We start from the raw sequence: 25,398 nt of genomic DNA on the forward strand, positions 1-25,398 counted from the left end.
TGTGAGTTACCTGTCCACCCCTTTACAAATATAAAGTTTTTCAACCGTCTTAATTGGCCTCATCTGGGAGGACAGCCAAATCCCTGTTCCACCCTCAACCACCACTCCCCGCAATCCCCCCACCCTGGTGATTACCGGCGGCAGTGGGACCAGCACCTTGAAATTGACATGCTGCCCACCGCCAGGATGTTCAGGGCTCCCCGCCTCCATTCATTCCTTTAGGGAGGGCCCCAAATTTTCAGCACAATATCTCAGGTCGATGACCTTTTGTCAGAGCTCAGTGGAGGTCAAAGGTAGCTCTTCAGAGTGGCAGAAGGTAGGAAATCGGGTCCCACAAGGATCAGTGCTGACACCACTGCTGTTTATATTAACCATTTAGAATTTGGAATTAACAACACAATTTCTAAGTTTGCAGATGACACCAAATTGGGGGGGATAGTCAATACTGAGAAGGACTGCACCAAACTACAGGAGGACATTAATAAACTTGAAGAATAGGAATATAATTGGTGAATGAATTTCAACATAAATATCAGCTATTACAGTTTGGTAAGAAAAATAAGGTGGTCACATATTACTGGGAAAAGACGAATTTAGATGGGATAGAGAAGCAAAGGAATCTGGGAGTACAAATTCACAAATCACTAAAAGATGTGACATAGGTCAATATGGCTAGAAAAAAACAAACCAAGCACTTGGGTTTATTTCTAGAGGGTTAGAATTGAAAAGTAAAGCAGTTTTGCTAAACTTGTATTGAACCCTGGTTAGACCACGCTTGGGAGTACAGTGTACAATTCTGGTCAAATAATATTCGCTCCACACAAGCAATGACCCATCTTCAACAAGAGAGAATCTAACCATCTCCCCTGGACATTCAACGGCATTACCATCGCTGATGTGGAACAGCCACATAAATACCGTGGCTGACAAGCTTACAAGAATGATACCAGACCTGTGACACAATGCCTATCAGGAAAGGATGAACAGGCTATTGGCTCTCCAAAATGGGGTCTGGGGAGAGAATCTGCAATTGGATCAAACTGCTCTACACAATGGGTGGCACAGTGGCGCAGTGGTTAGCACCGCAGCCTCACAGCTCCAGGGACCCGGGTTCGATTCCGGGTACTGCCTGTGTGGAGTTTGCAAGTTCTCCCTGTGTCTGCGTGGGTTTCCTCCGGGTGCTCCGGTTTCCTCCCACAAGCCAAAAGACTTGCAGGTTGATAGGTAAATTGGCCATTATAAATTGTCACTAGTATAGGTAGGTGGTAGGGAAATATAAGGACAGGTGGGGATGTTTGGTAGGAATATGGGATTAGTGTAGGATTAGTATAAATGGGTGGTTGATGTTCGGCACAGACTCGATGGGCCGAAGGGCCTGTTTCAGTGCTGTATCTCTAATCAATCTAATCAAACATCAGTAGCGCAGTCTCAATTAATGGGTGGGAATCAGAAAATTTCCCGATCCAATCTGGAGTCAGACAGGGCTGTCCTCTCCCCCCTGTCTTGTTTGTTTGCTGTATTGAACCCTTTGCTGAATCTATTAGGAAGGATGCGAGCATAAGAAGGGTGACAATCCCAGGCAGCGGAGGCACTCAGGTTAAAACCTCCCTGCACATGGATGGCGTCGTTGTCTTCTGCTCGGATCTGCTGTCTGTTCGCGGACTGATGAACATCTGCGACCAGTTCGAACTGGCCTCGGGAGCCAAAGGTAACCACGGCAAGAGCAAGGCCATGTTCTTTGGGAACTGGGCCGACCGATCCTTTGTCCCCTTCACCGGCAGGTCAGACTACCTGAAGGTGCTGGGGATATGGTTCGGAAGGGCCGGGGCGTGGACCAAAACCTGGAGGGAGTGAGTAGCCAGGGTACACCATAAACTGAGCATGTGGGAGCAGCATTCTCTCTCCATTGTGGGTAAGAACCTGATCATCAGGTGCGAGGCGCTCACGTTGTCGCTGTACATGGCGCAGGTCTGGCCCTTACCCCACTCCTGCGCCGTGGCAGTTACCCGAACCACTTTCCACTTTATCTGAGGATCTAAAATGGACCGGTTCTGGAGGGACACGATGTTCAAACCTCTGGATAAGGGCGGGAAAAATGTATCCAACGTCGCCCTCAACCTGATGATCACCTTCGTGCTCGGCTGCATCAAGCTGTGCGCACAGCCCCAATACGCAAACACCAAGTGCTGAGGTTCTATCTGTCCCCGGTGTTGTGAAGGATGGGTCTAGTCACATTGCCGCGGAACGCTCCATCCAGTTGGACCGTGCCGCACCACCTATCCTTCATGGAAAAGTTTCTGTGGAAAAACACCTTTGACCACCAATCCATCAGGCAGTGGTCTGCACGGAATGTCCTCAAGGCCCTATGGGAAAAGGAGATGGTGGATCCGGTCGGATGGTTCCCCGAACAGACTGCCAAAGTCATTTGGCAGAATGCCTCATCATCAGAACTTTCAAACAAACACCAAGATGTAGCTTGGCTGGTGGTGAGAAGAGCCCTCCCTGTCAGATCCTTCCTGCACGCCCAGAGTCTTGCCCCCTCCACACACTGCCCTCGAGGTGGATGCAGTGGGTAAGAGACTGTTGCCCATCTCCTTCTGGAATGTGTCTTTGCAAAGCAGGTGTGGAAAGAGATGCAGTGGTTTTTATTGAGGTTCATTCCAAGCAGCTATCACAGGAGTCTGTGCTCTACGGGCTGTACCCAGGGACGCACACCGAGGTAAACATCAACTGCTGCTGGAGGACCATCAATTCGGTGAAAGATGCTCTTTGGTCTGCCCGAAACTTGCTGGTCTTCCAGCGCAAAGAGTTGTCCACGACCGAGTGTTGCAGACTGGCACATTCCAAGGTCCAGGACTATGTGCTGAGGCACGCACTAAAGCTTGGGGCTGCCGCAGCAAAGACTCAATGGGGAAAGACCACTGTGTAAGGTCCCACCACCAAAGTGAACGGAGGGCCTGGAGCCATGGGAAACCCCTCGGGCTGTATCCAGAAAATATGGGTTTGCTGCAAAATGTACATGGTATGTAAAATGAAATGGAAGGGTTGTGAGGCAACTCACTCCTGTATTGAAGGAAAATGATCTCCTTTCCACTTTTTTTACTGTCAACTTGGTGCTGTTTTGAACTGTTTTGTAATGTATTTTTTTTTTTTTAAACAGATTTTTATGAATAAAGTATATTTTGGGGAAAAAAAAGGTGAACAGGCTATTTGGCAGAATGTCTCATGGCCAGAACTTTCAAACAAGCACCAAGACATAGCTTGGCTGGTGGTGAGAAGGGAGATCCTTCCTGCACACCCAGAGTCTCACCGCCTCCGCACGCAGCCCTCAAGGTGGCAGTGATGGGGAAGAGACAGTTGCCCACCTCCGTCTGGAATGTGCCTTTACAAAGCAGGTGTGGAAAGAGATGCAGCAGTTTTTGTCGAGATTCATTCTGAGCAGTTTGGTAACGTCGGAAAAACATAGAAACATAGAAAAATAGGAGGAGTAGGCCATTCGGCCTTCCAAGTCTGCTCCGCCATTCTATACGATCATGGTTGATCATCCAAACTCAGTAGCCTGTTCCCGCGTTCTCCCCATATCCTTTGATTCCTTTAACCCTAAGAACTATATCTAACTCATTCTTGAATACATTTAATGATTTGGCCTCAACTGCTTTCTGTGGTAGAGAATTCCACAGGTTCACCACTCTCTGGGTGAAGAAATCCCTTTTCATCTCAGTCCTAAATGGCTTACCCTTTATCCTTAGACTGTGACCCCTGGTCCTGGACTCCCCCGCCATCGGGAACATCCTTCCTGCATCTAGTCTGTCCAGTCCTGTTAGAATTTTGCAGGGTTCTATGAGATCCCCTCTCATTCTTCTAAACTCTAGTGAATACAAGCCTAATCGACTCAATCTCTCCTCATTCGTCAGTCCCGCCATCCCAGGAATCAGTCTGGTAAACCTTCGCTGCACTCCCTCCATAGCAAGAACATCCTTCCTCAGATAAGGAGACCAAAACTGCATACAATATTCCAGATGTGGCCTCACCAACGCCCTGTATAATTGCAGCAAAACCTCCTTGCTCCTGTACTTGAATCCTCTCACTATGAAGGCCAACATACCATTTGCCTTCTTAACTGCCTGCTGCACCTGCATGCTTACTTTCAGCGACTGGTGCACAAGAACACTCAGGTCTCACTGCACCTCCCCCTTTCCCAATCCATCGCTGTTCAGATAATAATCTGTCTTTCTGTTTTTGCCAGAAGTCTGTGCTCTACGGTCTGTTCCCAGGGACGCACGCGGATACAAACATCAACTGATGCTGGAGGACCATCAACTCGGTGAAAGATGCTCTTTGGTCTGCCTGAAACTTTCTGGTCTTCCAGTGCAAAGGTTGTCCATGACCGAGTGTTGCAGACTGGCACATTCCACGGTCCAGGACTACATGCTGAGGGATACATTGATGCTTGGGGCAGCAGCCGCAAAGGCTCAATGGGGAAAGGCCACTGGGTAAGGTCCTCCCGCCATAGTGAACTGAGGGGCTAGAACCCGTGTAAAACCCCTCGGGCTGTATACACCAAAATGTTTTTTTATTATGTCATGCCAATGTACATTGCATGTAAAATGGAATGGAAGGGTTGTGAGACAACTCACGTTCTGTATTGAAGAAAACTGATTTCATTCGCACTTTCTGGAATGTCAACTTGGAACTGTTTTGAACTGTTTTGTAATGTAGTGTTTTACAGATTTTTATGAATAAACTATATTTTTGGAAAATAAAATGAGGAGAAGATACCAGAGGACTGGAGGACAGTGAATGTGATGCCATTATTCAAGAAGGGTAGTAGGGATAAACCAGGTAATTACAGGCCGGTGAGTTTAACATCAGTGGTTGGGAAACTATTGGGAAAAATTCTGAGGGACAGGATTAATCTCCACTAGGAGAGGCAGGGATTAATCAGGGATAGTCAGCATGGCTTTGTCAGGGAGAGATCATGTCTAACTAATTTGATTGAATTTTTTGAGGTGGTGACTGGATGTGTGGATGAGGGTAAAGCAGTTGATGTAGTCTACACGGACTTCAGTAAGGCTTTTGATAAGGTCCTGCATGGGAGATTGGTCAAGAAGGTAAGAGCCCATGGGATCCAGGGCAATTTGGCAAATTGGATCTAAAATTGACTTTGTGGAAGGAGGCAGAGGGTGATGGTCGAGGGCTGTTTCTGCGAGTGGAAGCCTGTGACCAGTGGTGTACTGCAGGGATTGGTGCTGGGACCCTTGCTGTTTGTAGTGTACATTATTGATTTAGACGTGAATATAGGAGGTATGATCAGTAAGTTCGCAGATGACACGAAAATTGGTGGTGTCGTAAATAGTGAGGAGGAAAGCCTTAGATTACAGGACAATATAGATGGGCTGGTAAGATGGGCAGAGCAATGGCAAATGGAATTTAATCCTGAGAAGTGTGAGGTGTTGCATTTTGGGAGGACTAACAAGGCAAAGGAATATACAATGGATGGGAGGACCTGAGGAAGTACAGAGGGTCAGAGGGACCTTGGTGTATTTGTCCATAGATCACTGAAGTCAGCAGCACAGGTAGATAAGGTGGTTAGGAAGGCATATGGGATACATGCCTTTATTTGCCGAGGCATAGAATATAAGAGCAGGGAGGTTATGATGGAGCTGTATAAAACACTAGTTAGGCCACAGCTGGAGTACTGTGTACAGTTCTGGACACCACACTATAGGAAGGATGTGATTGCACTGGAGAGGGTGCAGAGGAGATTCACCAGGATGTTGCCTGGGCTGGAGCATTTCAGCTATGAAGAGAGACTGAAAAGGCTAGGGTTGTTTTCCTTAGAGCAGAGAAGGCTGAGGGGCGGGGGGTGGGGGGGAACAACATGATTGAGGTATACAAAATTATGAGGGGCATTGATAGGTTAGATAGGAACAATCTTTTTCCCTTAGCGGTGTGGTCAATAACCAGGGGGCATAGATTCAAGGTAAGGGGCAGAAGGTTTAGAGGGGAGTTGAGGAATTTGTTTTTCACCCAGAGGGTGGTTGGAATCTGGAACGCACTGCCTGAAGTTTAGTTTAGAGATACAGCACTGAAACAGGCCCTTCGGCCCACCGAGTCTGTGCCGACCATCAACCATCCATTTACACTAATCCTACACTAATCCCATATTCCTACCACATCCCCACCTGTCCCTATATTTCCCTACCACCTACCTATACTAGGGGCAATTTATAATGGCCAATTAACCTATCAATCTGCAAGTCTTTGGCATGTGGGAGGAAACTGGAGCACCCGGAGAAAACCCACGCTGACACAGGGAGAACTTGCAAACTCCACACAGGCAGTACCCAGAATTGAACCCGGGTCGCTGGAGCTGTGAGGCTGCGGTGCTAACCACTGCGCCACTGTGCCGCAGGTGGTAGAGGCAGGAACCCTCACAACATTTACTAAGTATTTTGATGAGCAATTGAAACGCCATAGCATACAAGGCTGTGGGCCAAGTGCTGGAAAATGGGATTAGAATAGGTGGATGCTTGATGGCTGGCACAGATACGATGGGCCGAAGGGCCTGTTTCTGCGCTGTATGACTCTATGATTCTATGATAAACAGGCTAGGGCTCCTCTCTTGAAAAGAGAAGACTGAGGGGTGACCTAATAGAGGTCTTTAAAATTATAGATTGTTTTGATAGAGTGGATACAGGGAGAATGTTTCCACTTGTGGTGAAGAGCAAAAGAGGCCATCAATATAAGATAGTCACCAAGAAATTCAATAGGGAATTCAAAGAAACCTTCTTTACCCAGAGAGGTATGAGAACCGACTACCACAGGGAGTGGTTGAAGGGAATTGTATAGATGCATTTAAGGGGTGGCTAAAGAAGCATATAAGGGAGAAGGGAATAGAGGGTAATGCTGATAGAATTCGATGTGAAAGGATGGGAGGAGGCTCAATGCTTGCATGGACTGGTTGGGCCTAATGGCCTGCTTCTGTGTTGTATATCCTATGTAATACAATGTAAACATCAATTCTTGTTCATGTATTTTCCAATTCTCCCGTACATACTGTTTTTAATCAGTTAGTCCTCTTTCACTTAGCTAGAGGCAATGGATAGGGTAAAAATTGAGAGGGGTGGGGGGGAAGTACTGAAGAGGCTGGCTATGCCACCTGGTCCAGATGGTTTACATCCCAGGATGCCAAAGGAAGTGGATATGGAGATAACGGAAGGGCTTGTCATAATCTTCCGATCTTCCGTGGCTATGGGGGAGATGCCAGAGGATTGGAGAGTGGCAAATGTGACATCTGAATTCAAGAAAGGGTGTAAGGACAGTCCGAGCAACTACAGGACAGTTAGTTTAACATCAGTGGTGGGGAAGGTTTTAGAAACAATAATCAGGGAAATAAAATCAACAGGCACATAGAGAGGTTTGAGTTAATTAAGTCAGCACAGATTTGTAAAAGGCTGATCATGCTTCACTAACCTATTTGAATTTTTTGATTAAGTGACAGAGAAGGTTGATGAAGGAATGTGGTGGATGCTGTCGATATGAGTTTAAGAAAGCATTTGATAAGACACCACATAAAAGGCTGGTTAACAAGATTGAGGCTCATGGAATAGGAGGGTCAGTGTCCAATTGGATAAAAAATTAGCTTAAGGACAGAAAACAGCAAGTCTTAGGAAATAGTAGTTTCTTAGACTGGAGGACGGTGGACAGTGGTGTTCCCCAAAATGCTAGGACACTGCTTTTTTCTATATATCAATGACTTGGATCTTGGAATACAGAATAGAATTTCAAAATTTGCTGATGACCCCAAACTCGGAGGTGTGGCAAACAATGAGGATGATATGAACCACCTGCATCAGGACATAGATAGGCTAGCAGAATGGGCAGACAGGTGGCAGATGAAATTTAATACAGGCAGGTTTGAGGTGATGCATTTTGATGGAAGGAATAGGGAGAGGCAATATATACTTAATGGGAGAGTTCTAAAGAGTGTGCAGGAACAGAGAAACCTGGGGATGCATGTGCATCAATCTTTGAAGGTGGCAGGAAATATTGAGAGAATAGTTATCAAAGCATATGGGATCTTGTGCTTCATAAATAGAGAGTACAAAAACAGGGAAGTTATGCTGAACCTTTATAAAGCTCTGGTTAGACCCGAACTAGAGTATTGTATCCAGTTCTGGTCACCACACTTTAGGAAGGATGTGAGGGTCCTTGAGAGGGTGCAGAGGGGATTTACCAGAATGGTTCCAGGGATGAGGGATTTGAGTTACAATGTTAGGTTGGAAAACCTGGGGTTGATCTCCCTGGAGCAAAGGATATTGAAGGGAAATTTGATAGGGTTGTACAAGATTCTGACAGGCTTAGATAAGTTAGACAAGGCAAAACTGTTCCCATTAACTGATGGTACAAGGGCTAGGGGGCACAGATTGAAGGTTTTGGGGAAGAGATGCAAGTGGAATATGAGGAAACACTTTTTTACACAGTGGGTGGTAATGACCTGGAACTCGCTGCTCACAAGGGTGGTGGAAGCAGAGACAATCACTGACTTCAAAAGGAAACTGGATAGGCACTTGAAGGAAATAAACTTGCAGGGCTACAGGGATCGAATGGGGGAGTGAGACTGACTGGATAGCAGAGTGGAGAGCCAGCATGGACTCTATTGGCCAAATGGCCTCCTTCTGTGCCGTAAATGACTAAGACTCTAGGTCACTTGCCAACGTGTAAGCAAGAACAACCAGTTTGTCACAAAAATGTCCCACAAACAGTATTGAGATAAATGACTAGGAAATCTGTTTTAATGTTGTTGGTTGAGGGATAAATGTTTGAATGACACCATGAGAACTCTTTTGTGCTTTTTTTGAGTACAGAAATGGAAAGTTTTATATCCGCCTGAAAAAGTAACAGAACCTTTGTTTAATGTCTCATCTGAAAGGCAGCACTTCAGATTGGCCCAGATTTTGGGGTCAGTGGCGAAGCAATGGCGCTCACCTCTGAACTCAAAGAAAGCTGCCCACAAAGGCCTAGTGATCTCTATGACATGGATCTCCCCTACCCCAGCAGTTTGAACCTGGCACAAAGTCAAGGGGATCTCTAGGCATCCAGCAACAGTGATATCATCGAGTGGGGCAAGTAGCCAATCACATTGAAGTATTCTAATAGACAGCAAACCAGGAAGTGAAATACAAGTCAAAAAAAGTAATTAAAATTTTTAGAGAGTGAAATAAATGATTGGGCCATAAACATAGGGTTAAGGTAGAAGTTGAATTATAAACTTTGTTTAAAATTGTTTAAAAAATTTGTTTAAAAATGTGAACTTTTTAAAATCATAATGGAGAAATGTGATATTCCACAAACATAAAATTAGCTTTTCAGAGCCAGTGAGGGTGCTTAGCAGTAATTATGAAGTTAGTACACCATTAAAAACCCAGTTACACCTCATTCATCAAGGTGTAACTTTTTCAAGGATTTTTTCAATCTCCTTTGCCCCAGCGAGTCCAATCATGTAAAAGGGCAAACTCTTGCCAAATCAAATGATTTCCCAGATTGAAGTTTAAGGGGACTTCAATAGCACATCCTCTGGAGACCATAGAATCACTGACGGCAACTGCTGGATTTCCACATTTAACTGCGTATGTGGGGACTCTAGAAGTTGCTGTCAGTTTCAGAGCAGTAAATTGACAGTTTCACTGTCATTACTACTACAAAGTGCAGACCAATACGTTAAGTATCAGCCGAGATCATGTTTCCTGGAGTGGGGCTTGAACCCATGACCCTGTTATTCAGAGGTAAGAGTGCTACCACTAGGCCAAGGCTGACACCTATACACTGTCCAGCTAAGAGAGGTAGATCCACCAGTGATTATTCTCCTTCGCAGGGGATCCCTGGAATCAAGATTGATCCAAGATGACAGACATTTCATTGTTAAAACTTGTTTCCATTTATTTATATTGGTGGAACCAGTAACAATTTTTAAGCTAACAAACACCCTTAGCTATTAACCAAGGGCTATTAAAATACAGACGTTGCTTAGGCCACATGTAATATACTTCGGTTTATGTGTAATGATGCATCATAAATGTTTGATATATGCAAATGCATTTAAGAAATTTTGAAAACTATAAACATACTAATAATGCATAATTTGCTGTGCATTACATTTCAAGAGTTTGAATAAGATATTGCTAAGTTCTAACTAGCCTCCTTCAATCCGAATGTTTGGACGTACTGGTTCCACATGATCATTATCTGAAACAAGACTGGTGAAGTAGCCGCTGAGTAGAACAAGCTTGGGCAAGCGGAAATCCAATAGCAAGTGGGCCTTGGCCACAGCAAGCAGTTATAGTACACACAACATAAAAAATCCTGTTGTCTTGGTAACAAGTTTCAAATTTACAGATCATCGTTCATTATACTGTGGAAGTTCAATGGAACAGAATGAGGCCATTGTGCCTGTGCTGCTATCTAATTACTCTCACTCCCCACTCTTTCCCCATGGCCCTGCAAATGTTCCCTTTAAGCATTTATCCAATTCCCTCTTGAAATTTGTTATTGAATCTGCTTCCACTACCCTTTCAGGCAGTGCATTTCAGATCACAACTCACTGTGTAAAAACATTTCTCCACATGTCCTCCTCTGTTTTTCTTGCCAATTATCTTGAATCTGTTTCCTCTGGATACTGACCGTCCTGCCAATGGTAAAAGTTGCTCCTTATTCACTCTATCAAGACCCCTCAAGTAAATTTAATATACTCACGCTGTGATGGTTCGCTCACGTGGTTCTGGTGGAAGACCAACAGTCAATTGTTTCTGATGTGACAGCAGTGCTGTACAAGCCTACACATCAAACAGGAAGCCAATCAGACAGTTCCAATCAATGGTAACAAAGCATCAACATTGAAAGCCCAGGAATTAGCCTCATTCAAAACAATTCTCAACACTTAACGTGGCATTCGTTATTGTAAAACTACTCAGCTACTAACCCAGATAATCCTGCATGACAATTTCTCAGATCGTATTGTGGGTGATTTATAACAGCAATGCTCGAGTGCAATGGATTGTGCTTAAAGCATGACAGACATTTCATCCTATCTGTTTGGACAGCTCTCAGTGCGAGAGTTTTAAATCTGTCACAATAATCACCTTGACAGCCAGGTTGAGATCAGTGCAGCACATTGTGACTTACAGCAGCACGCTAAATGGTGGTTCCCACATACCTCCGCAAGGACTTCAATCCTCTTCCTGAGCATGCCTGAAATGTAGCGGATTAATCCCCAGTCACGGTTCTGGCCGGCCTTACTATACAGCTCAGTCATCAGGCTTCGTACTGTTGCACAACTCTGTCCCCCAACGTTAGTGTCCCAGTCAGGGCCCCTGGATCAGGAAGAAATGGAGCAGGAAATATCCTTTAGTGCAAATTATAATCACGTATTTCAACATTGAGCTCTTTTCGCACTGATAAATGTTTGATAACAAAACACCAGGAGATTAGAGTTTCCATCCCTTGCCAAGTCCAAAACCACATGGGGGCAAAAGTACGGCATGAATTTTGACTGCCTGGTTGGAGGGTGAGAGCAAGAACTGGGGACAGGAGGACACAGTCTTGGATCTTTTTAGAAAGTACCCTGTTCTGTCCTTTTTAGATCCAAAGTAAATGATCTCACATTTGTCCACATCAAAATTCATCTGTTACAGTTTTGCCTATTCACTTAATCTATTAATATTTCTTTGTAATTTGCACTGCTTACAATGCCATCTATCTTTGCGTCAGCAGCAAATTTGGATATGGGTGTTTCTTTTTCATCATGTATGTCATTAATAATTGAGGCCCTAACACAGATTCTTGCTGGACACCCTATTCACATGCTGCCAATTAGAGTACCTGCCCATTGCCCATAGTCTCTGGCCCCTGCCATTCAGCCAAATTCCAAACCAGAGTTGCAGATAGTTGTTTGGTGTAGTTACTCTACAGGCTTAAACTGTTGGAAATACACTGTGTACTGTACACACCAGTACAGGCTGCACAGTCACATTCAGAATAGGCTGCATTTGCTGACAATGCTACCACGAGGTGGCGCTGCAGTCACACATGCGCAAATGCAGCCTGTGCCACTAAAGCGTCAGTCTGTGACTTCAGGCAGCTGCCAGGACTAAAGATGGCACTGCTCAAATAATCACACGAAGGCAACCTAACCTAAACACATGGCAGCACACAATGGCTGGAGGGAGAGAGCGGGGGAGCGGAGCAGGCCGGTGACGGGGGGGGCGGGGGGAAGCGGAGCGGGACGGTGACGGCGGGGGGGGGGTGCGCGGAGCGGGAACGGGGGGGAGCAGAGCGACCGGAGAGAGCAGCGAGGGGGGGAGCAGAGCGGCAAAGAGAGCAGCGAGGGGGGGAGCAGAGCGGCCAAGAGAGCAGTGAGGGGGGAGCGGAGTGGCCGGAGAGAGGAGCGAGGGGGGTGGGGGGAGCGAAGCTTGACGCATGGGTGAATACCTATTGGCGTTGCATTGCTGTACGCGTAAAGCGCATGCGCAGAGGCCGACCAGGCGCGTTGCCCGAAGATGCATATGTCATGCGATGACATCATCGGCGCATGCGCTAACCAGGCCTGCCAAGTTGGAACGCAGCGCATGCGCAGAGAGCAGGAGACCGTCTGTGCATGTGCGCACCTCGGCGCAGCCTGATGCGTCAGCAGCCAACTGCGTTGTTGGGACTCACTTTGTTCAGAATATTACACAATTCACTGCATGAAAAAGACAGGGAGATCCAGAAACCATGAAACACGGGGAGGGGGTTAAATTGGTCATCCCCCCAAAACAAGCATGAAGATCACCATGTGCAATTAACCCAATGGAGACAGCACAGGAATTTGGCTGAATGGCAGGGGGCAGAGAGTATAGAGACAGCACAGCATCTTTGTGCTGTCTGCTCCTTATAATGATTGCTGTGCACAGCCAGTGCTAACTGAGCTGGTCATTGGCAGCAACATCAGCAGAGGGCCCAATACCAATGGGAAAGAGTGGGCTCCCTGGTCTTCGGATGCTACATCTAGGTCTAGGTGAAGGAGTGCACAGGAGGACAGATGTCCTATATTCTCAAGGAGGCAGGAGGCCCTCCAGATGAGAAGACAGTGGGAGCAGATAGCCACAGAGGTCAATGCTGGAGCCCAGTCCCGAAAACCTGTTCAATGACCTCACATGAGTGCTCAAGGTCAGTGACTATATCTGCAAATGCTAAATCCCACCAAGTGCACCACTAACCTCACACACTGCTCAATGCACCACAGCCCATCACTCAGCTACCATCAATCTCCATCAACCACCTCACATTCATAACTTCACACACTGAGCACTGCTGAAAGCCTCACACCCACATCTCACATCTGCACACACTGCCCACTATTCAGCTGCAGGAGGCACATCACCCAAACTCACTGACACAATTCCCTCTCTCTTGCAGAAGTTGCACACAACTGATGCCAGCAGGAAATAAGCAGAGGGGGTGAGGCATGGCTGCATGTCCTCATGCCCATGGAGAAGGTGCTGGGCATTATTTGAAGGTTGGTTGCTATGGCCATGTGGTGGGGCTGAAACCATTGAAGATAACAGTATCCTCATACCTAATCCTCCTTCTCACGTTGCACTTCCCCCTCATCCTGCAGTCTCTTCTGATTTACAAGCTGCAGATGGTGTAGTCATGCACCTCTTACATTCACCACCCCCTCCCCTCACCATACCCTTACCCTTATACCTTTCTCCTTTCAGAGCCTGGCACTGTATGTATTTTACAGGCTGGCTTAGAGGCAGGACCTGCACATGGTGAGTGAGCAGGCACAAGTGGGCTGCAAGAAGGGCAGGAGACAAAGACAGTGCAGGTACCAGCTTACTGGAAGACGAGATCACACACAGGCTCTGCTGCAGAGGATTCGGATGAGCACTTTGATGGGGGTGGGCTAAGGAAGAACACTGATGGGTAGACGCAGAGAAATGCTTGGTGCATTGGCAGGCCTGTCGGAAAGCCTGCGTGCAAGGTTAAAGATGGTGGAGGGATCTGGCACCATTTGGGCAGCAGAACTTGAAGCCATCCTCTCCAGCATGGAAGTGTTGGCCAATCATGATGCAGCGTCTGATGGCGGATGTCTCAGCTTCCATTGTAGCACAAGCAGGGGCCACCCCATGTCTGGGAGCTGCAGTGGAAGCTCAGAATGAGAACATGTAATCTCAGCTTGTTGCCATGCAGGCTCAGAGTGCTGCCCTCATGGCTGCAGTAAACAGCACTCAAAGAGGCTTGCAGGCTCTCACAGCAGTCCCATAATCTGTCCTCCAACAGATTACATGGATTGTTGAGGCCCTGTCCAGGGGGAGTGACGGTGACACTGTGGAGCATGAACCTGCTGTCCTCTCTCAGTCCTCCCACCACTGTCACTCCGCCTGTCAGCCAGCCAGCCCAGACCGAGGTGGGACAGTCCAAATCCAGGTCCTCAAGGCCAAGATCTGCCTGAGGTCATCCTGCAAGGCAATCTGCAGTCTCCCCCAGTGAAAGCCAGCAGCATTCCAGCAGTCTAGGAGCACTAGGACAGGCAAAGACACATAGAAGAATGGCACCAAGGGAATGCATAAGAGTGACTAGTTCCATTTTCGTGTGCAATGTGGCATCATTTAATTTATAAATTTGGATTGGAACGTGATGTGTACTTTGTGTTGCTTTGTATTTTTGCACTGTGGCCAAGAGGACAATGTAATGGTCAGTGACAGAGGGAAGGTAAGGAGTATGGAAATGTTGGTGAGTGGGGTATTGGGGTTGAGGTTACTGCTTTCACATTTGAATTAGTTCCTCACGTCCAGCCTGGGCAGAAAGGGGTTGTCTAGGTTGCAGCCTCCCTTCCTCCTCCTCAGCTTCTCACCTGATCAGTAGTGGCAAGGCCGTTCCCTCCTGATCGGGGTGTTTGTGCAGCAGACTGACACAAATCTTCACACCTGTGCTGGAGAGTTCTGCAGGCTCCTCCAGACTGGTCCAGGCAGCGGAAGCACTGTTCCAGCACGCCAACGGTCTGCTCGATCAAATTTTGTGTGGCAGCATGGCTTTCATTGCATGCCTTCTGCCCACGTGTGCATGGGTTGTGGGCCAGATTCATCAGTCATGTCGTCAGTGGATAACCATTGGCACCCAGTAGCGACGGTTTGGTTTATTGCAGCAGTTGAAATGCAGCTGGCACAGAGGACTGTCACAGAATGAAGGCATCAGAACTGCTGCTTGGATAATGGGCACTGACTGACTAAACACACTGCCTATGGTCGCACACCAGCTGAATGCTGAGGGAATGACATCCTTTTCAGTTCAGGTACATAGCAGAGGTATTTGCAAATCAATGTGTGCACAGCCAATGCACCCTGCAATACGTAGAAGCCTCAGATCTATGCAAACCCTCGTGCTCACTCCACCTGCTTCCCTCTGGCAACAGGGAATGAGATGAAGTTGTCTCTCTTTGTGTACAGAGCCTCAGTGACCTCCTGTATACAGCAGTGCACTGTAAACTGCAAGATGTTGCTAATATATCCAGCAGCAGCCTGGAAGGAGTCTGACACCATGGTCAGTCTGTGCCCTGCTCTGAGGCTCCAGTTGTGGCTGCAGCAGATGTTAGATTTCAGGGCCAACCTGCTGAATGAAGTGTAAATGTCTCAGACATTTTCCCCCGCTGAAATTCAGGGGGGAGAATTATTCTTTGAGCTCTCTGGGCTGATGTGGCCTCCCGTTGAGAGCCCCTCTCCTCTTCCTCGTCCCTCTGTGTGGCCTCGACTCATTCTATCAGTTATACTATATTCCAAGGAGAATGGCCACTGCTGCACATATCTGGGAGCAACTAGTTCGTGCAGAAATCTTGAACTAAAAAATAGTCCTTCAGTAATGCCACACCACTCCCTGTAGAGTTCTGAAACTCTAAACATTTCTGGAAAGCACCAGAAATGTGTAAAATTGTAGCAACAGCCAGAAGAATTCAACCAGCAACTAACCGGTCATTAGTGATGATCTCTTTAAATACTGCTGCTTTATATTAGTTAAATGAGGTTAAGAGAGAGCACTGGCTGAAGCATGGAGCTCCAGGATGGCACTGCTGGTATAACATCAGTTGTAAGCTGATTACCGCCAAGATCGGCATACTTCTGGTGGCTGTAAGGTGCACATGCACTAACCCTTTAAGAGATGGCGTCTCGTGCCCTCTGTGTCTGAAGTGTGTGCACGTGGGCTGTGGATAGCATTTTGAAACACTAAGGGGATTTATAGTGCCCAAAAATATGGTGCTGCTGAGCCCAAATTTGCCCCATGAAGTTCCTTGACTATGATTAGAAAGAACAATAACATCCAAAATAATACTGCTCCCCATTGAGGGTCATTGAAGAGGCCTTATGTTGTTCTTCCACTGGCTTGCAGCAGTTCAGTTTGACTTTGCGGATACACACAGATGGTCCTGTCATCATCACTTATTTGGCACAATGCTATTTTCCATGACTGCATGCACGTGGGCTGACAGCGATATATAAATATTGACGGCAGATTCGGTTTCAGACATGTCATTGCTGGGAAATAGCTACACTAATTCCAACATGCTAATAGTTGAGATGATGATACATAGCGTTGAAGTATAGGACAATATGAATCAGTGTTGTGGACAAGTGTAAACAGGGATGGAAATCCAAGTACATTTCAGCTCAATTTGGGACAAACCCCAGGATTTGCTTAGTTCCGCTCACTGGCATGTGAATCTGGTATATTCTGCAAATAAACCAGAACAGAATTGATTGAATTTTTAACTTTTCTTCAACTTTAATTAAGAAATCAGACAATGGAGGAGATTTTCACTATGTGCCATTTGTAGCAAAATCATAAAAACATACTTCATGCTCGCACTACAAATAGAAAACAGTAAAGCTTAGAGATCATCACTTCAATCTGATTTTCACATTTGATGAGCTGAGGTAGAATTGAACAAAACTGCATACTGAAGCTGGGTTCATGTATTCAATATTATTGTGCTGTGCCTAGGTCTATTTTATGTTATTTGAAAGTTTCGTGGAAAAGATTGCTGATGTCTGACGTATGCAGCAATGAGATTAAAAATAAGCCTGAATAATTTCCTGGCCAGCGCCACTGAATTCATAAGAGTAAAGCTATAACGGTTACAGAGGTGAAAGTGTCAGCAGAGCCACATTGTTGGCATTTTCTGTCAGCACTGAGTCAGGAGGTTGTGGAATCAAGCCTCACTTAAAGACTGGGGCACATATTCATCCAATAGCCATCATAATATGATTGAGTTCAACATAATGCTTGAAAGGGAGAAATGTGAAACAGCTAAGATTCTAGATTTAAGTAAGATTGACCTCACTGTGATGAGAAAGAGACTGTCCACAGTAAACTGGGTAAATCTGTTCATCGGTAAAATGACAGAAATCAGTGGAAAGTGTTCAAAGGAAGCATTTAATATGATACAGAGCCAGTTAACAGCCATAAGGAGAAAGAGCTCCCATCGCCAAAAAAGACAGCCATGGACAACTAGAGGAAAGGGATAACACAAAACAAGAGAAAAAGCATACACGAATGCAAAAAGTAATACAGATCCTAGCAAAGAGCTGCAAAGAACAGCAAACGGTGACAAAATGGTAACAGCTACAAACAGAAAGTATGAAAGGAAACTTGCAAGGGATATCAAAATCAACACAAACATTTTTTACAATTATATTAGGAAAAAGAGAGTGGTCCGGAGCAATGTGGACCCCTTGAAAACTGATGACAGTGATGTCGTCCATGAAAATGCATCAGTATTTACAGTGGAGGAAAATGTTAGCAAAACAGACATCCCAAGAAACTAATATAGAATCAGGGTCAAGGACTCAATAAAATTAACATAAGCAAAATAACAGCAATGAAGGACATAGTGACACCAAAGAGTGACAAATCCTCATCACCAGATGATTTCCATCCCAGTGGTTTTAAGGAAGTCGGTGAGAACATTGCGGATACCCTAACTACAATCTTCCAAAGTTCTTTTGATTTGGGAACTGCTGCTTGAGTTTGGAAAATTGTATATCACTTCCTTATTTCAGAAAGGTGAAGAAAGGAAAACAAGGGAATTATAGAGCAGGTAGACTAATATCGGTCAGCAAATTACTAGTGTCTATAATTAAGGACAGGGTGACTGAACACCTTGAAAATTTCAGCTGATCAGAGACAGCCTGCATGATTTATAAAGAGTAGGTCATGCTAGACAAACTGATTGAATCTTATACACCTCTATCATTTCCCCCCTCAATCTCCTTTGTTGTAAGGAGAACAACCCCAGCTTCTCCAACCTAACCTTGTGGCTAAAACCCCCCATCCCTGAAACCATTCTGGTAAATCTCCTTTGCACCCTCTCAAGCACTCTCACTTCCGTCCTGAAATGTGGTAACCAGAACTGGATGCAATACTCCAGTTGGGGCCTAACCAGAGCTTTATAAAAGTTCAGCATAACTGTCTGTCTTTTGTACTCAGTACCTCTATTTATGAAGCCCCAGATCTATATGCGTTGCTAACTACTCTCTTAATCTGTCCTGCCACCTTCAAAGATCTATGCACATGAACCCCCAGGTCCCTTTGATCCCTGTCCATTCTTTAGAACTGTGCCGTTTAGTCTATATTGCCTCTCCCTATCCCTCCTGGCCAAATGCATAACCGCACACATCTCTCCATTAAATTCCATCTGCCACTTGTCTGCTCATTGTTAGCCTATCTATGGCTTGTTTTATCCAAGCTGACACTGAGCCTCAATTTTTTAAATCAGCCTTTTATGTGGTATTTTGTCAAATGCTTTTTAAAAATCTAAATAGACAACATCCTTTGCATTCTCTTCATCAACTTTCTCTGTGATTTCATCAAAAAATTCAATTAGAAAAGTCAAGCACAATCTGCCTTTTACTCTTAATTAATATAACCTCACCAAGTGCAGACTGATTTTTTCCCCCTGACTATTGCTTCTAAAACCTTATTCACCACTGATGTTAAACTGACTGGTCTGTAGTTACTAGCAATCTTGTTACACTCTTTCTAGAATAAGGATGTCATATTTACCACTCTCCAATCCTCTGGCGCCTCCCCCATGTCTAGCGAAGACTCAAAGATTATGGTAAGCCCTTCAGCTATCTCCACCTCAACTTCCTTTAGCAATCTTGGATGCAAGGCATCCAGACCAAGTGACCTAACCAAAATAAGCATCGCCAGGCTTTCCAGTACCAACTGCCTCTTAATTTTCACCCCATCCATTATCTCCAACGTCTTTGCTTTTACCGATACTTTGTCAGCATCCGCTTTCTTAGTAAACATTGATACAAAGTACTCATTAAGCATTTTAGCCTTTCCCCGCACCTCTAAGCATATATCATACTCTATGTCCCAAATCGGCTCTGCCCTGTCTCTCACTAGCCGCTTACTATTAGATGCCGGAGGAAGATTTTTGGATTCCCTTTTATGTTGACTGCCATTCTATTGTCATATTCTCTCTTTGCCAGTCTTATTTTCCTCTTCATCTCCGCTATTAACTTACTGTATTTGACTTGGTTCTTGCTTGAAGAATTCAACTGACCTGCATTTTACGCCCTCTTTTTTTTGATTCATCATATTCTCTATCTCCCTCGTCATCCAAGGACACCTGGCTTTGGTTCCCCTACCTTTCGCCCACGTTGGAATGTACCTAGCACGTACCTGAAACATCTCTTCTTTAAAAATCACTCATTGTTTCATTACAGTTTTGCTTGTCAGTCTTTTACCCTGGCTAGATTCCCTCTCATTCCATTGAAGTTATTCCTCTTCCAATTTAGAAGTTCTACTTTAGATTTTTCCTTTCTCTTCTCCATTACTAAACTAAACCTTATGATACAATGATCACTCTTACCAAGCGTTCTCCCACAGACACTTGGGCTGGAATTTTATGCCTGCCAAGGGCCACCCCCTGTCCTTGCTGCTGACCCTCCTTCCCCCTCTCCACAATCCCCACCCCATGAGACCTCTCCCGCCCAGACCTATCTTGACCCTGGTTTCAGCACAGCTCCCCAGTGTCTGGTCGCTGCACCTACAGCAGCAGCATCCGCCTCCGCGGTGGCACTGCAGCTGCCGGCCTCTGATTGGCTGGCAGCTCTGCAAGGCCGGGACTTCTGGCGACGGGGTCCTAAATCCTACGGAAGGCCCGCTGCTGTCCAGCTAAGTGCCTGATTGGCACTAAATTTGGCAGGCCTTCCGGAAAAGAGCTGACATGGGGATCTGGGTGTTGGTTTCCCTGTGTCACAAGCCCCGCCGTCAGCATAAAATGACCCCCGACGTCTACTTGGCCCACCTCATTCCCCGGCACCAGATTCAGCAATGCCTCCTTCCTGGTTGGACTGAGAACATACTAATCAAGGAAGTTCTTCTGAACATATTTCAGAAATTCCTCCCCATCCTTACCCTTTACTCTGACATTGTCCCAATTGATATTTGGGTAAAGTCCCCCACTATCCCCAATCTATACTTCTTGCACATCTCTGTGATTTCCCTGCAGTTTGCCCCTCTATCTCTCTCTCTCTATTTGGAGATATATAGAATACCCTCAGTAGTGTGACCATACCCTTTTTGCTTCTCAACTGTAAGCAAATAGATTCTGTCTTTGCCCCCTCCTGGACATCCTCTCTTTCCTACACTACAATGTCTTCCCTAATCAGAACTGCCACCCCTCCTCCCTTTTATTCTTCCCTTTCTTTGCTGAACACTGTATTGGGCCTGATTTTCATTTGCAGAAGGAGGCCCACAGCAGTGCGGGTGCACATTGAAAATTGTGTTCCCGGAGGGCATCACTGGATCCTGATACCTCCACACCATGACAACATTTTCAAAGGGAGGATGGGGAACAAGGAACCCGCTTGCCTCCAATTAAGCTCCTCAAGGAGCTGGTTAACAGGCCGTGGAGGGACAGGAGGTGATTTTCAAAGCGGGAAGCTCCAAACGTGAACAGTCTGTTGCACTCTAGTTCACAGCTGTCAGGGTCAATGAGGGAAGCTGCAAAGTTGTTTTGTGGAATGGAAACATTTTTGCTATCAAGTGTTTCACTGCGAGATTGAGCATTAGCCTGGCCGTTTGGCTGATTCTCTGTGCACTAAGGCTCCTGGCCCTCCGAATTCCTGCCTCCTCTCTTGTACAAGGCAGCAGCAGGCCCTGCCATGGCTGCCACCTGCCTTTCAGGCTCCTGCTCTGGCTGGCATGTCCTGCCTCCTCGTGGAGTTCGGTGCCACTAATTGGGCGCTGAGCTTGCCTCTGGCCCAATTAGGGCATTAGCATTTGAAGATTGTAAACGTGAGCAACACAGATGTATTGGGGGAGGGGCAGTGTCAGACCCAGAAGTTATCCAGGCATTGGGTTCCTGACACCAATTTCAAAATCCAACCCTTTGTGTCCTTGAATATTAAGTGTCCAGTCCTCACCAATTTTAAACCACGTTTCTGTTACTGCCACTACATCATATTCCCATACAGATATTTGTGCTTGTAGCTCACCAACCTTATTCACCAAACTTTGTACATTTACATACCTACACTGTAAACCTGTCTTTGTATTTCTCATGGATGAGAAATCCGCTACTAGATCCAGACTGGCCAAGAGAGTGTGGGAAAATGGCGCACTGACACGGAACACAAAAGTCCGAGTGTATTAAGCCTGTGTCCTCAGTACCTTGCTCTACGGCAGCGAGGCCTGGACAATGTATGTCAGCCAAGAGCGACGTCTTAACTCATTCTATCTTCGCTGCCTCCAGAGAACCCTTGGCATCAGGTGGCAGGACCGTATCTCCAATGCAGTAGTCCTCGAGGCGGCCAACATCCCCAGCATATACACCCTACTGAGCCAGTGGTGCTTGAGATGGCTTGGCCATGTGAGCCGCATGGAAGATGGCAGGATCCTCAAGGACGCATTGTACAGCGAGCTTGTCACTGGTATCAGACCCACCGGCCATCCATGTCTCCGTTTTAAAGACGTCTGCAAACGCGACATGAAGTCCTGTGACATTGGCCACAAGTTGTGGAAGTCAGTTGCCAGTGATCGCCAGAGCTGGCGGACAGCCATAAAGGCGGGGCTAAAGTGTGGCAAGTCGAAGAGACTTAGCAGTTGGCAGGAAAAAAGACAGAAGTGCAAGGAAAGAACCAACTGTGTAACAGCCCTGACAATCAATTTTATCTGCAGCGCCTGTGGAAGAGTCTGTCACTCTCGAATTGACCTTTATAGCCACTCCAGGCACTGCTTCACAAACCACTGACCACCTCCAGGCGCTTACCCATTGTCTCTTGAGACAAGAAGGCCAAAGAAAGGCATTTAAGTGGACAGCAGCTGGCCTTCCACAGGATCAAGGAGCCCAGAGATAGAAGTCCCGCCCTCGGAGAGCTGCCACCCAGTCAGAGGCCAGCAGTTCATCCACTGAGCAACAGTGGCTGCCACTGGTGGAGCACCTAGCCGAGGCCGAGGAGCATCACTAGACCCAGGCCACAGGTAGGTCAGGGTGGGAGGGGTCTCGCGGGGTGGGGGTTGCAGGGGAGGGTGTTGAAGGTGGATTGGCAGCAAGGGTGAGGGGTGGCTCTCAGCGGGCACCTCCCTTCCTGATGCTGGGTCCCTTGTTCAAGCACGGCTAATTGCAGTGGCGGGTTGAGGCCCTTAATTGGGCATTAATTGCCCAGTTAACAGCCTCAATTGGCAGTAGGGTGGGAAGGCCGTTCACAGGCCTTCCTGCCCCGGACTTAATTTTGGCAGAGGTGGGAAGACCTCCACCACTGTCCCTCCCAAGTTTATGCACTCTCCGCCTCCAAACACCCCACGGGAGAGCGTAAACTTCCCCCCATGGAATTAGGTCACAGGTCAGCCATAATCTCATTGAATGGCAGAACAGGCTCGAGGGGTAAAATGGCCGACTCCTGTACCCATGTTCCGAGAATACAGATGACACCTCAGTGCAGGTCTGAGGGAGTTCTGCACTGTCAGAGGTGCCATTTTTCAGAGGAGATGTTAAAATGAGGCCTTGTCTGCCCTCTCAGGTGAACATAAAAGATCTCCTGCAAGAGCCAGTGACCAGGCCAATATTTATCCCTGAACTAACATCATTCAAACAGATTCACTGTCATAATCAAATTGCTGTTTCTGGGATCTTGCTTTGTGCAAATTAGATGTTGCATTTTTTTGCACTGCTACAGTGATTATTCTTCAACAAGTATTTCATTGGCTGTCAGGTTTTGGGATGTTCTGAGGTTGTGAAAGGTGCTATGGAAATGCAAGTTTTTTCTTAACCGTGTGACCTGCCATGAAATTGCTCACTTCTGTCCATCACTTGTAAAGCAGGAGTAGGCCATTCAGCCCATTGAGCCTGCCCTGCCATTCAATATGATCATGGCTGATCTTTCACTTCAATGCCTTTTTCCCATGCTATCCTCATATCCCCTTATGTCATTTGTATTTAGAAATCTGTCAATCTCTACTTTAAACATATTCAATGACTGAGCTGCCACAGCCCACTGAGGTAGAGAATTCCAAAGATTCACAACCCTCTGAGTAAAGACATTTCTCCTCATCTTGGTCCTAAGTGGCTCCCCCCTTATTGTGAAATTGTGTCCCCTGGTTCTGGATTCCCCAACCAGGGGAAACATCTTAACGGTCTATCCCTTTCAGTATTTTGTAGGTTTCAATGAGATCACCTCTCATTCTTCGAAACTCTAGAGAATACAGGCCCAGTTTCCCCAATCTCTCTTCATAGAACAATCCCATCATCCCGGGAACAAGTCAGGGGAACCTTCGTTGCACTCCCTCGATGGCAATAACATCCTTCCTAAGGTAAGGGGACCAAAACTGCACACAATACTCCAAGTGCAGTTTAACCAAGGTTATATACAATTGAAGCAAGACTTCACTACTCCTATACTCAAATCCTCTTGCGATAAAGGCTAACATACCATTAGCCTTCCTAATTGTTGGCTGCATCTGCATGTTAGCTTTCAGTGGCTTATTGACAAGGACACCCAGGGCCCTTTGTACCTCTACACTTTCTAATCTCTTAACATTTAAGAAATACTCTGCACATCTGTTCCTCCTACCAAAGTGGATAACCTCACATTTTTCCATATTATATTCCATCTGCCATGTTCTTGCCCACTCATTAAGTCTGTCCAAATTCTCTTGAAGCCGCTTTGTCTTCCTCACCACACACATTCCCACCTTGTTTTGTGTCATCTGCGAACTTGGAAATACTACATTTGGTCCCCACATCCAAATCATTGATATATATTGTGAACAGCTGGGACCCAGGCACTGATCTCTGCAGTATCCCACTAGTCACAGCCTGCCAACGTGAGAATGACCAGTTTATTCCTACTCTCTGCTTTCTGCCTGCTAACCAATCCTTAATCCATGCCAAAATATTACTTCCTGTCCCATGTGCTTTAATCTTGCTAACCAACCTCCTGTGGGGGAATTTATCAAAAGCCTTTTGAAAATCCAGTTATACGATGTCCACCGACTCCCCTTTATCAATTCAGTTAGTAACATCTCAAAAAGCTCCCAACAGGTTCATCAAACATGATTTCCCATTCACAAATCCATGTTGACTATGCCCAATCAGATCATTATTATCCAAGTGTCCATTTACCACATCCTTTAGAATAGATTCTAGCATTTTCCCAACTACTGATGTAAGGCTAACAGGTCTGTAATTCCCTGTTTTCTCTCTCCCTCCCTTCTTAAATAGTGGGGTGATATTTGCGACTTTCCAATCTGCAGGAACTGCTCCAAAATCTATAGAATTTTGGAAGATGATCACCAATGCATCCGCTATCTCCATAGCTACCTCTTTCAACCTCAGGTCCCAGGGACTTATCAACTTTCAGCCCCATTAATTTCTCCAAACAAAGAACAAAGAACAGTACAGCACAGGAACAGGCCATTCGGCCCTCCAAGCCTGCGCCGATCTTGATGCCTGCCTAAACTAAAACCTTCTGCACTTCCAGGGACCGTACCCCTCTATTCCCTTCCTATTCATGTATTTGTCAAGATGCCTCTTAAACGTCTCTATGGTACCTGCTTCCATCACCTCACCCGGCAACAAGTTCCAGGCTCTCACCACCCTCTGTGTAAAGAACTTGCCTCGCACATCCCCTCTAAACTTTGCCCCTCGCACCTTAAACCTATGTCCCCTAGTAACTGAATCTTCCACCCTGAGAAAAGGCTTCTGACTATCCACTCTGTCCATGCCGCTTATAACTTTGTAAACCTCTATCATGTCGCCCCTCCACCTCCGTCGTTCCAATGAAAACAATCCGAGTTTATCCAACCTCTCCTCATAGCTAATGCCCTCCAGACCAGGCAACATCCTGG

General features: G+C 46.2%; 1 protein-coding gene across 3 annotated transcripts in view; it reads right to left on the minus strand.

Annotated features, from left to right (window-relative positions):
• Positions 1 to 25,398, minus strand: part of LOC137374285 (phosphorylase b kinase regulatory subunit alpha, liver isoform-like) — a 285,712-nt gene that overhangs the window by 117,656 nt on the left and 142,658 nt on the right. For all 3 annotated transcript variants that reach the window (XM_068040091.1, XM_068040092.1, XM_068040090.1), the window contains exons 23-24: positions 11,216 to 11,372; positions 10,756 to 10,835 (exon numbers count right to left, since the gene is read on the minus strand). In XM_068040091.1, coding sequence (XP_067896192.1) covers positions 10,756 to 10,835; positions 11,216 to 11,372 — 237 coding nt within the window. The remainder of the gene's footprint in view (positions 1 to 10,755; positions 10,836 to 11,215; positions 11,373 to 25,398) is intronic.

This window comes from Heterodontus francisci, chromosome 10, assembly GCF_036365525.1.
Source record: "Heterodontus francisci isolate sHetFra1 chromosome 10, sHetFra1.hap1, whole genome shotgun sequence".
Classification (NCBI taxonomy): domain Eukaryota; kingdom Metazoa; phylum Chordata; class Chondrichthyes; order Heterodontiformes; family Heterodontidae; genus Heterodontus; species Heterodontus francisci.